General features: G+C 44.8%; 1 protein-coding gene across 13 annotated transcripts in view; it reads right to left on the bottom strand.

Moving 5' to 3' along the window:
• The window catches only part of PCDH15 (protocadherin related 15), a 711,356-nt gene that overhangs the window by 123,318 nt on the left and 575,452 nt on the right, over window positions 1–12,586 (bottom strand). For all 13 annotated transcript variants that reach the window (XM_048310467.1, XM_048310468.1, XM_048310469.1 and 10 more), the window contains 3 exons: window positions 11,590–11,722; window positions 5,877–5,956; window positions 343–436 (listed from right to left, as the gene is read on the bottom strand). In XM_048310467.1, the coding sequence (XP_048166424.1) occupies window positions 343–436; window positions 5,877–5,956; window positions 11,590–11,722 (307 nt within the window). The remainder of the gene's footprint in view (window positions 1–342; window positions 437–5,876; window positions 5,957–11,589; window positions 11,723–12,586) is intronic.

Here is a 12,586-nt window from a genome sequence, read left to right as displayed (position 1 = left end):
CACAGCATCTCCTGACTCTGTCAGGTTAAGCCAGTGTTTGTCTACTATTGCCTTTATCTTAATTTTCCTGTTAAACTGTAATTCTGACTTTGGATCTCCTGCTGGTTTGCTTTCAAACTAGTACATCTGTGAATACACAAAATCTGGGCAGTTAAAGAACGACACAAAGCAGCGAAATCCCTTTGTCCATGATCAAAGGCAGTGACATACAGGCTTCACCCACACCAACCAAAGCAAAATTGTCCCAGATTTCAGATATTTTTGGTCAAGATCCATGAAAAACACCCAACAATCAGACCACGTGGAGGTGGCCTGTGCTGTCCAGACCTCCAGGACACTCACCCCGTCGGGTCTGCTGTCCGAGGCCGTGACGATGAGGATGTAGCGGTCAGTGCTCTCTCTGTCCAGGGGCTTTCCCAAGGCCAGCAGGCCAGAGCTGGGAACGAAACAAAAGCAGGACATGTTACCAGGGCAGCTGGGAGAGGTCTACGAGCACCTGAGCTCCACCACCTCGCTCACACCACGGCTCCCCCTTGTAGGGGCTTTTAGGCTTTCTGTGGGTGAAGGCCAAGAAAAATCATGAGCCGATTCCTAATGCTCTCCACTTGGATACAGGAATAATCCTGGATCAAAATATCAGCCTAGTGAGACTACAAAAGCTACAGCTGCACTGAACACAGCACCCCGATTTGTTCCTGCTGCACTTTAGCTATTTATTTAATTATCAAAACCTATTTATGTAGTATTTTTACTGTTAGTGCTGCAATAAATGAGAAGAAAGAATGACAATCACTGAGGAGTCCTGATATTCAGCAGGACTGAGCAGGAAACTCTGGGAATACAAAACACACGGACTTCAGGATGAGTCTCCTCAGGGAGAGGCTATGGGGGGAAGTTACACATTGTGTAACTTCAGAGTAAGTGCTGCAAGTATCCCCTAATAATTAAATATTGCTGTAGGCACAAGGGTGGTGGAAAACAAATCCCAAAGTGGTCTGGGTTAGGAGGAACCTTAAATCCCGTCCAGTGTCACCCCTGCCAGGGCAGGGACACCTTCCACTATCCCAGGCTGCTCCAAGCCCCAATGTCCAGCCTGGCCTGGGACACTGCCAGGGGGTCGGGATCTTGTGATTATTGAAGCCCATTTTAAAAGGACAACAAAAGAAGGGTTAACTGGAAGCCACATAAAACGAGGTTTGAAAACATTGCAAATTCCTGTAACTGCTGACAAATAAAATATTTGGGTTTCTTCCTCCGATCTAATTCCCTCCTGCAGATGTCTGAAAGTCACCCAGAGGGACAAGACCCCACCGCAGTCATTACTTTTGTGCTAGGAAGGATAAGGAAGGCACAGTGTGGACAATCTTCACTGACAAGGAAGCTCAACTCTGCTTAACTGAGCTGGCACCAGAGCCCTGAGCTGTCCCAAAATTCCACATTTCATTCCCAGGATTTTGCCTGCTGGAACTTGAGCAAGGCTGTGACAAAATGACATCTCCCCTAAATCCACAGGGTATTTAAGAACTATGGATCCAGGATTACAGTGATCCTGGGCAGCTTCTCCCATGGAATTCCACCAAGTATCTTAAGAAAAGTGGAACACCACAAGATTTTGCAGCCCAAAATCCACACCAGCTGGGATCTGGAGATCCTGTGACTTCCCATGTGCTATTCCATTGCCAGCAGATGGGTCAGACACAAAGCTCTGAATTTATTTGCTGTACCCACATCTGATGTTCAGGACCCAGAGCGTGAACAGGGACTTGTGCAGAGGTTTCATTAAAACAGAAAATCCAAACCAAAGTACAAATTCCACCAAACCAGGAGGTCTCCCTGGCTGGACTTCTCCAGAACACTTGGATGTGTTACACCTGGATCTAATCATGGGTTTTCCCCCTAAATTACAAATTTCTGCAGGGTTCCTGCTCTAATTTCCTAGTCTCAGAGAAGATCTCAGCAAACTGGTTCCAGGCCAAGAACTGTTTCTGTTTTTCCAACAGAAACAAATCCCAACAACTCCTGGGAAGCTCTTCCATCCAATAAATACCACAGAAATTGGTGGAAACTGGGAGTGGGAGCACAATTCTCCCCTAGGATTGAAAGGTTATTTCAGGAGGTGCTCCATTCAATCTGCCTTGTGGTTATCCATGGAAAACTTGGGCTCATGGTCCTGGTTGAGCTTCCTCAAAAAAGGAAAATTTTCATTGGATCTAAAATACTTCCCTGGAGGTTGGTAAAAACCAGTGGTAAATAAATTTTGTGTATGGTTTTTAACCCAGTGAATTTGGAGCTGACATGCCTTGGATCCTGGAGAGAGGAGAATGGAACCTCCAGCACCCTCCTCCTTCTCCTCCCAGAGCAGGATTCCAGATGCTGAGGATTCCTGTTCCAGGGGAAATGATGCTCCAAAGGGAAAGGGCAAAGTGCAACACCATAAAAAGGGACAGACCTGAGAGAGTTTCTACATATATTTATATATTTTTTTATATAGATAACCACTTTTTATTAAAAATATGTCTATTTATATACATTTTCTACATAATCACATATTATAATAATATAATATTCATATACATCTCATATAATAATAACTATAGAAGAATAAATAATATATACTATATAAATATTATAATTATATAACAAATAATATAGAAATATATAATATAATATATATAAAATAAAATATATAATCCATAATAATATATAATAATAAATAAGTATTTATATACATTTAAAAATATAGCTACATATTATTATTTAAAATATATAGCTATAATTGTTATATATTATATTATGATGTATATAGCTATAGTTATTATAAATATAATAGTTATGTATCATTAATCCATACACATGTATGGATATTTATATGATTATCCAGAGACAAATGGATTATCCAAAGACAAATTCCATATATAGATCAAATAAAGAACATGATCCATATTTTATATCTGCCAATTTACAGTTATTAAAATATATTATAGTTGCTTGGTGTCATAATTGAGTTACTAATTGTAATTTGATTATTAAGACTTTAATTAGATTAAGAAAAATTCTTAATTTGGCAGACAGACACAGCCCACAAGAAGGCAAATCAATCAGCCATCATAATATATAAAGATTTGACTATAAATCAATATATTTAATAAATGAAATTTATTTAATAATTTAATTCTATTTAGTAAATTAAATGAAACCTATTTGATATATTTTTATATAGAAACATCTATTTTTCAGCATTTGTTCAAGACGCTGCAATAAAATATGAACAAAAGAAATTTTAGGGGAGGGCAGGAAGAGTAAATAAAACATAAGAGACTTAAGTGGTAAATTATTAATTAAAAAAATATATCAAAGTGGAGCTGAGAATAAAACATTGACATCAAACACTGACCTGCATAAATCCATGTGCACTTCTCCAATATTTTCTACCATACCCCCTTTTTTATCTCCTTCTTACCCCTGGAAAAATTGCACTTGATTGTCTGTTTCAATAGATAAACATCGTTCAAAAGACGGGCTAAATGAGAAATATCCTGAATTATAAATAGCCTAAATTATATATCCTAAATTATCAATACCCTGTGTTTTCCTCCAGGATTCCGATTCCTTTAACACCCCAGCTTTCCAGGGAACGTGAGGAGGTAAGGAATTACCAGAGGTGGTGCTCAGGTTCCAGAGCCAGAGAAAGGAGAACAAAACCCTGCTCCAATCCTCAGACTGAGGAGGAAAAAGACGGAGTAGGGAGATGTACCAGTGGGATTATCCAGTCCTCGTGCTGCCAGGCAGGAATTACGCAGGGATTAACTCGATGCCCCAGGAAGGCAAACGAGAATCCACAAAGATGGAGAGAGAATCCTGGTCATGGGTTCTGCCTTGGCCTCCAAGCATCCAAAATTGAGAGAAATTCCTGTAGCCTTACACCCCTCACATTAAAGATGTTTATTTAATATTAATCCTTCTTTAATTGATCAACATATTTCAGTATCGGGGGGGAAAAAAGGCAAAAGGCTGAAGGAAACTTGGCACAGAGCCTTTTCCAAAGGAACAGGAAGGGGAAAACACTTCAAGGAACTCTTTCTTTTTAGCACGAGGTGCCGGAGCAGAGCACTGAACCCCAAATGAGTTCAGGCTTGTCAGGGCTGCAAGGCTGAGGGGGGATCAGGCCCCCCAAGGGTCCTGGAGGATGGGGATGGAGGGCTGGAGCAGGAATTCCAGCTGGGAATTCATTAACACACCACCTTTAACTGCTTGGCTTCTGGTTATGGCCACCCTGCTCGCATCCCAAGCTGGACAACACCTGGACCCAGATTCCAGAGGATCTCCATGCCAGGAGCTGGCCTGGATTCCCACAGGTATTTTTAAGCCTCTCTGGTGTGGAGAACTGCCAGGAATTTTATGGTGTGGTGGGAAGGGTGCTAAGTAGGGACTATTGAAACAGCAACTCACTGAGTGACCTTTTTGGAACATCTCTCATGGAGCCAGGTGGGATTATTCAGGTTAAAATCAAAAAATGGTGCTTTACTAACATTATAACCCCTCTTCAGAGCATCTCTCATGGAGCCAGGTGGGATTATTCATGCTTTAAGTCAAAAAACGATGCTTTACTACCACTGTAATCCCTCTTCAGAGCATCTCTTATGGAGCTAGGCTGGATTATCTTGGTTAAAATAAACAAATGGTGCTTTACTACCACTGTAACTCCCCTTTCGAGCATCTCTCACAGAGCCAGGTGGGATTATTCATGTTTGAAGTACAAAAATGGTGCTCTACCACCACTGTGACCCCTCTTTGGAGCATGTCTCACGTAACTCTTGTAGATTATCCAAGTTCTAAAGGTCTCAGAGGAGGTCAGGCTGAGTTTCTCCGTGTTAAGGAGAGGGCTGCTTGCATCACTTGGGTGGGAATCCGTACAAAAGTCCAGTCCCAAGGCATGGATCACACCAGCAGCCCAACATCAATCCGTGTTCCACCAATCCCAGGCCACGCCCGTGAAGGAAAGTGTCCTCTCTCCAAGCTGTCCCTTCCCTCACCTGCCAAGTCTTTATCAATCCTAGTGAATGAGAGCACCAGCACCTCCTGGGATTGTCAAAGCTTTATGCCCATTGTTTCCTGAAGGATTTGATTCTCCATGAATGGCAGATTTATCACCCAGAGCTCACTCAGAACATACAAACCTGTCTCAGGAGGTTTGAGTGTTTAGGTTCCCAACCTCTCCCTCACACCAAATTAGACTTATTTTGCACCGGGAATTAATAAGCCCCAGGTTACTTTTGTCCCATCATTTACTGTGAGAAGTCAGCTCACCACTCTCCCTTACTTTGGCAAGGAAAAGGATACTTGGGATTACAAATAATAATTAATAACAGGTAAATAACACCTAATAATGGATAAAATAAAGAAAAGGGTGCTGGGCCAGGTACAGACCAATCTGGTGTTCATAATTCCATAACAAACCCTCGCTTTCTCACTCTATTTATGTTGGAATTCAATTTAAGGAAAAGACAGTTTTTAAACGATGTTCAAAAGGCTTTTCACTACAGGCTAAACTGTAACAAGTCAGGAAATTAAAGCGAAAACTGTCCCTGTCTTAGCCAGGAGCTGACAGGTAAAAGGGTTTTAATTAATCCCTGACCACTCTTTTAAATAGGATCTTTCCACCTCAGTGAGGTTCCCCTACCTGAAGTGTTTAAAATAAACAAACAGTGGCCAGTGACAAACCCCAGAGTGGAAGTTGGCTCCCAGAGCTCTCATCAATGGCTGAGAGCCCCTCGCAGGAGGAGCTGAAGGTGTCTGACCACAGCCCTTTTCCCTCAGCTCCCACATTCCCTGGACTGACAAGTTCCAAGTCTGTTTTCCAAGGGTTTCCCGCTTACCTTTGAGAGAGATTAAAAACTTGCTGAGGATCTCCGTTCTGAATGAGGTATTTGATGGGGTCGCCCTCTCTATCAAAAGCCTTTAGGGAAGGAAAAAAAGAGGATAAAATTCAGTCAGTGGCACAGACTTCTTCTCTTCCCTTCCACGTAGAAACTGGGGAATTAAGTTTTAGGAAAGTTTCCCACAGGGATGACACCAACCCGTTTCTAAGGCAACTCTGGTTATTGATGGGCTACTCAAGATAAAGCTGGAGCACACCAGAACTCTTATGCTGCACAGAAATGACAGTATCCTGAATACAGGATAATAATTACTACTAATTATTAATAATTATCTAATGATCAAATTACAGCTACATCCAGCAGCATGAGTATGAAATTCAGGCTTTATAATCATTTCTATTGTTCTGCAGCTCCACACTGATTAGACTGAATTTTTGGTTTCCTTTCTTGCCATTCTTCATTTCCACTTCTTATCCAGGTCCCTCTTTGTGTTTACCAGAATCCCAATCTTTGCCTGATGCTCCACTGAGCTCCAACTGCAGCACTCACCCTCCACAATAATTTGCTTTTTGGGGGGGTGAAGATCAGGGTAAGACCTTTAAGAACAGACATTAACAGCATCAAAATGAGGATATTTCACCCATCAGGTGGCAAAAAAAACCCCTCAAAAGTTGAATTAACTACTTTTGATGTCTCTCCCGGGGCCACTTGAGGCTCAAAGAGGTGAACCCTGCTCCTGTCAGGTTGTTGCTGTAGACAGCAATTGAGGGCTTTGAGCTGGATATCTACAAAGCAGTTTTCAAGGTAAAAACCCAAGAAAAATAACAAAAAACCCAAATCAAACACCCCCCCAAAATTCAGAGCAGAAGCACAAACCATTTAAATGTGCAGGCAGAGCAGGGAATGCAGCAAGAAAACTTGGCTGAGCCAAATATAAAATAGGGGCTAAGTCAGATGGAAGAGATCAGCACAAAGAAAAAGCAAGAAAAACTCGATGGGGACAAAGTCAGGAAAAGGCAAGGCAAAACTGGAATAGAAAGAGGAGATAACACAAAGGATAACAAAGAAATGTTTAAGCTACAGAAGGAACCTGAGGAGTGGTTCGAAAAGCAGAAGGGATGACGTTGAGAAGGTCAAAGAGGTAAAACTGTCCCTGTTCCAGCTCCAAACTAAATTAACCAGGACGAAACTCCAGCTGAGAGCTGGGCAAGAGTCAGGCAGAGAAGATGTTCATGAACAGAGCATCTTTAAATCAGCTGCTGCAATTCAAGCCTGGCAAAGTCCATCCTGGTGTATAAAAGGGCTGGAGCCATCTCAAAGCCATCAGAGGGTTTTTTTGAGAGGACAAAAAATCTGGAGGGCAAGCACAAGGTGCATCCTTCATGGAGGAACGAGCTGGGAAATCACGGACCAGGCAGGTGGAGCGCAATTCTCAGAAACCCCCAAATATCCAAGTGATTTGTAACTTCCCTGCGATGCCAACGTGCAGATGGATCACACCGAGCTAAATTTCTCTAGAACAAAAGGATGCTGAAGCAATTTAATCTGATTTTCCAACAGGACAACAGCTCTCCTGAGTGGGACAGAAGCTGTGGATCAATAAAGCAGCTGAGCCATGGTGAAGGCTTTTCCCACTGCTTGATGGGACGTTTTCCCAAAGGAGTCCCAACAACACGGTCTCCAAATGGAAGCAAGAATTAAACCCAACGAAGGCCAGGCAGCAGTGGGCAGTGTTAGTACTGACTCAGCTCTGCACAAGTGTGTGCAGCTCCTCCAGCACCGATCAATATTCCCATCCACAACATCAATGCCAGACTGGGAAAACTGGAAAAATTGTTTCTAAATTCCATGGGTGGCACTGAGTGACGGGAAGTGTGGGTGGAATTTGGATCTCCTTGGCCTGAAGCTATGAACAGTCTGGGTCTGAGCCAAGAACACAAAATGCTACAAATGCTGGAGGCAGCAAATATGAGGAGCTGGCACCTCTGAGGACTGGCCTTGATCCTAAATCACCAGAATCCTGTCTTTAGCCCTTTGTCCTCCTTTTCCCTTCCCTGCAGGGCATCCTGCCCTCCCTTCACATTAAGTCATCTCAGGGGTATCATTATGGTCATAATGGTCATTATGAGCACTCACTCATAACAAGCCAGGGGGCTCTCAGAAAGCCAGAAAATCAAAGGCTGGCTGTAGTTGATTTCATTTTCCCCTTATACCCACAGAAAACCCACCTTCAATCAACACGCTTAAAAGAAAAAAACAAAGGGGGAAAAGCGAATCATCGTTTTTAAAAACTCCTGCTTTCTTTAAAAGCAAAGGACAGGAAGTTCTTACATACAGAAGAAAACCACCGAAGGCAAGGGAGAAGGGCAACCCATTCCTGATTTTTTCCAAATCAATGGCATGGAGTGACTCCATAAATTGCATACAATAATTCCATGTTAGCTCCTTGTTCAGCACATAACTGGACCCTGCTAACGGCCCTATTTGTTCTGCAGACTCCCAGAAAAAACAACAGCATTTGCATATTTTAATTAATAATGGCTGGCAGAACATGAAGCCATAAACGCCTCCCAGGCATGCAATAAACTCTGAGGTTTATTTACAAATTAATGCAGTGGAGATCATTTAATATTGCATTAATCTCAAATGTTGTTAATTAAAACACCAGTCAAGACCAAGCAGGTGCGTTAGAAAATAAATAAGCGGATAAGAAAGCAATAAAAACCTCCATCATCAACATAAGAAATTTTAATGGACAAGAAGAAAGTGAATTTTATTTTTCTGAAGTCTAAAGGGCAAATTTAAAGCAGATGCATTTGCATTGTTACTGGCCCTAATGTTTTGCAGATCTTTGGATTTAATAATTTGGGAATACCTGAAAAATTCTGCCAGCTCTCTCCGGGATTTTGCAACCCTCCTGCTGTGTGCAGAACTACCAAATTATTGCTAAGAGAGAGCCATAGAAGCATAATTTCTTAATCTGCACCAGCCCAAACACTAATTGGATTGATAAGACTTACAAAAAGAAACAGCAGGGAGAAAATTTCCACATGAAAACACTTGTTCAATATTTGAGGCTTGGTAATATCCCATATTATCAATGGAACACAGCCAATACCTTAAGACACTGCTAGAATACCACAAGAATTGGCTCATTGGGAACTTTCAGTTGCCTGGAAAAAGCAGCACAGGATTTCAGAAGCTTACATGCTCAATTTATGAACGTTTAAAATGTCCTGGTGGATTTTATACAGCAGGGAATAAAGGAAGATGAAAACAGAAATATGCTGCACACAGAAAAAGTCCTTTTACAGATGGGGGTTTAATGCAGGATGAGGGAGCTGGACTTGGAATTGGCTGGGAGAGATCCTCAAAGCCCATCCCTGCCATGGCAGGGACACCTTCCACCATCCCAGCCTGCCCCAATGTCCAGCCTGGCCTTGGACACTGCCAGGGATCCAGGGGCAGCCCCAGCTGCTCTGGGCACCCTGTGCCAGGGCCTGCCCACCCTCCCAGGGAACAATTCCATCCCAATATCCCATCCATCCCTGCCCTCTGGCACTGGGAAGCCATTCCCTGTGTCCTGGCCCTCCATCCCTTGTAAAGAGTCTCTCTACATCTTCCACATTTCAGGTTCAGGACTACCAGACCTACAAGAGATACAATCCTGGACTAACCACCAAAGCTAAAGCCAAGCATATTTAGGATTTAACAATCAAGTATTTTTCATGAAACCCAGGATCCCTGAGGCTGGAAAAGCCCTCCCAGCCCATGGAGTCCAAGCTGTGCCCGATGGCCACCTTGTCCCCAGCCCAGAGCACTGAGTGCCACCTCCAGCCCCTCCTTGGACACCTCCAGGCATGGGCACTCCAAAGCTCCCTGGGCAGCCCCTGCCAAGGCCTGAGCACCCTTTCCATGGGGAAATTCCTGCTGCTGTCCAAGCTGAGCCTCCCCTGGCCCAGCCTGAGGCCCTTTCCCCTTGTCCTGTCCCTGTTCCCTGGCAGCAGAGCCCGACCCCCCCGGCTGCCCCCTCCTGTCAGGGACTTGTGCAGAGCCACAAGGTCCCCCCTGAGCCTCCTTTGCTCCAGGCTCAGCCCCTTTCCCAGCTCCCTCAGCCGCTCCTGGGGCTCCAGCCCCTTCCCAGCTCCGTTCCCTGCCCTGGACACGCTCCAGCCCCTCCAGGGCTCTCTGGCCGGGAGGGCCCAGAACTGGACACAGCCCTGAGGTCCCTCAGCAGGGCCAGCACAGAATGGGCTGTTTGGGGTTTAGTGAAACATTAAAGCAGATTATTCCATTAGAGCTTCATTTTCCAACCACATTTAAATCCCGTCAAATCCTTCAATACTAAAACCTGCCAAGAGCTTTTCTGCCTCCAAAGATCCCTCAGGCCCTCAGCCACAGATTCCAGCACCTGTCAAGGAAACACAAATGTTCCTGTTTCTCAGCATGCTCCTGTTCCTCTTTGGGGCTTCCAACCCCAAGTATCTCCCATTGGGGAGGAGAAGGCTCCTGAACAGCCTGGCCCTTCCACTCCTCCCTCCCTGCAGGCCCCACAGCCCTGCCAGGAGTTAATTGGCAGCACTGAGCTAAATGAGCCATCCTCCCTCAGCACAGGTGACTGTAGCAGCTTAACCAGCTGGAATAATCCCAGTCTTTCAGCAGGAACCCATTTTAGCAGGAACCTTCCCACCCAGCTGCTTCAATGAGTTAATTAAAGCTCCTTTATTTCACTGCTGCTGAACACAGCATTAGGTAAGTTCCTGATCCCTCAAAAAAAAAAAAAAAAAAAGCCTCAATAAAGCGTTGCTATTTTTCTCCCTATTTTGCACAGCTGCTTTTTGGGCAGAATACAATGCAGTAAATAAGGAACAGTAAATAAATGAGGAGAAAACAGATTTTTTTAACCATTAACACAACAAGCAGAGGTCTGGTCCTGGTGCATGAGGATGAGGTTCCTGCCCCTGGAGCTGGCCAGAGGTTGTTGCATGACCCCTGATCCCAGAGCACAAGGTGCCCCTGATGCTGGGCCTGGCAGCGCTGGGATCTCTGCTCTCTCTCAGCCTGTTGTTACACACACCACGAGGAAGAAACATCTTCAGGCATTTTTCAAAAATGACAGGCTAGGGAAGGCAAATTGCCAAAAGTCTTGCTGAAATTCCCCATGAATGAGGTGCTGAAGCTCCTCTGATCTGCTGGCAAATATATAGAGAGATTTTAACACAAGAAATCACAGGCCTGTCAAGTTTTCAGCCACTCATGGGAATTTTTTTCTAATATAATTATCACAGGATCTCAGACTCCCACAATGGTTTGGGTTGGAAGGGACTTTGAAGATCAACTCGTTCCACCTGCTGCCATGGGCAGGGACACCTCCCACTGTCCCAGGCTGCTCCAAGGCCCAATGTCCAGCCTGGCCTTGGACACTGCCAGGGATCCAGGGACAGCCACAGCTTCTCTGGGCAGTGCCATTTGCAGCTGGTAGCACCTTTTGCCATATTAAAAAAAATTATAGAAATAGCCAAGTGAGGCCTTTTTCTCTACAATCCACATAAAAGGGGCTGTTGATTAGAACGAAACAATTCTCAATCCCTATGAACTGCCCCTTTTCCCCCTGGATGCAAGGACTGCCTTGTGCACGGCACAGACACAGAGGGCAGGAAGGTGGAGAAGCTGTCAGCAGCCTCAGGGAGTGCCAGGGAAGCCTCTGTACCTGGAGGTTTAACAGGACAGCTCCGATCCTCATGGCCTCGCTGACCTCCAGGCTGTACATCAGCTGCGGGAAGCGCGGGGGGCTCTGGTTGTTGGGAGGCAGCACCTCGATGTAAACAGTGGTGATGGAGCTCCTGCAGTGCGAGGGGGGAAACACCAGTCAAACCCAGTGAAAACCAGTCAAACCCAGTCAGAAGCAATAAATCCAACCCACAATGGCTGCTTTACACACTGTGTGTTCTCAAGCTCTACCAGCCTCCCTCTGCTCCTCTAAAAGCTTCAGGACATGTTTTTCCTTCTGGATCAAAAGGAAAGCAGGCTGCCACATGAACAGGAAGAAAAGCTCAATAATTTCCCCCAAAGCAGCCCAAGGTGGTGTTCTTTCAAAAATAGAGCAGTGAGGTATCAGTGCACACTCCACAAACAAACAGCTCCCAATGCCCTCTGTGAGAGCAGCACAAATCCCGAGCTGGGAACTGCTCCTGCCACGCACAGCAGCCACCCCTGCAGCATCCCTGCTGTCAGGCAGTTTGCTTCCTTTCCTTGGAAAAGAGGGAGCAGAGAATGTTGGCGGAGAGGATAATGCCGGGAGAAGAGATGCACACAACTCTGTGAGGCTGCTGCGATGCTGTGGGTCAATAATCCCCATCTCAGAGCAGTGGCAGTGCAGGAGCCTACAAATCCCTGGCAAACCCTTCAGCTACACTGAATCCCTGTCCCAAACAGACTGCAAACAGCATTCCAGGGGGAATATTGAAGGTTTTTGGAATACTGGCACTGCAGACCCTGCTCAGACCATCCTGTAAACCCACTCGATATCCTACTGCTCCAACTTGAGAAAGGGAGCCAGGAGTCCCCCTGGAGATGGGAGATTTAAAATCTGACTTAAAGGGATCTTCCTCTTGTCTCCTTGCTCTGTTATCCCATCTGCCTTCCCTCCTGGATGTCAACACAGCATCCCCACCCCAGGACAAAGCCCTGAGAAGAGCAAGTGCTGT

This window comes from Corvus hawaiiensis, chromosome 8, assembly GCF_020740725.1.
Source record: "Corvus hawaiiensis isolate bCorHaw1 chromosome 8, bCorHaw1.pri.cur, whole genome shotgun sequence".
Classification (NCBI taxonomy): domain Eukaryota; kingdom Metazoa; phylum Chordata; class Aves; order Passeriformes; family Corvidae; genus Corvus; species Corvus hawaiiensis.
Note: the sequence above shows the minus strand (reverse complement) of the source record. Positions and strands in the feature narration are given on the sequence as shown.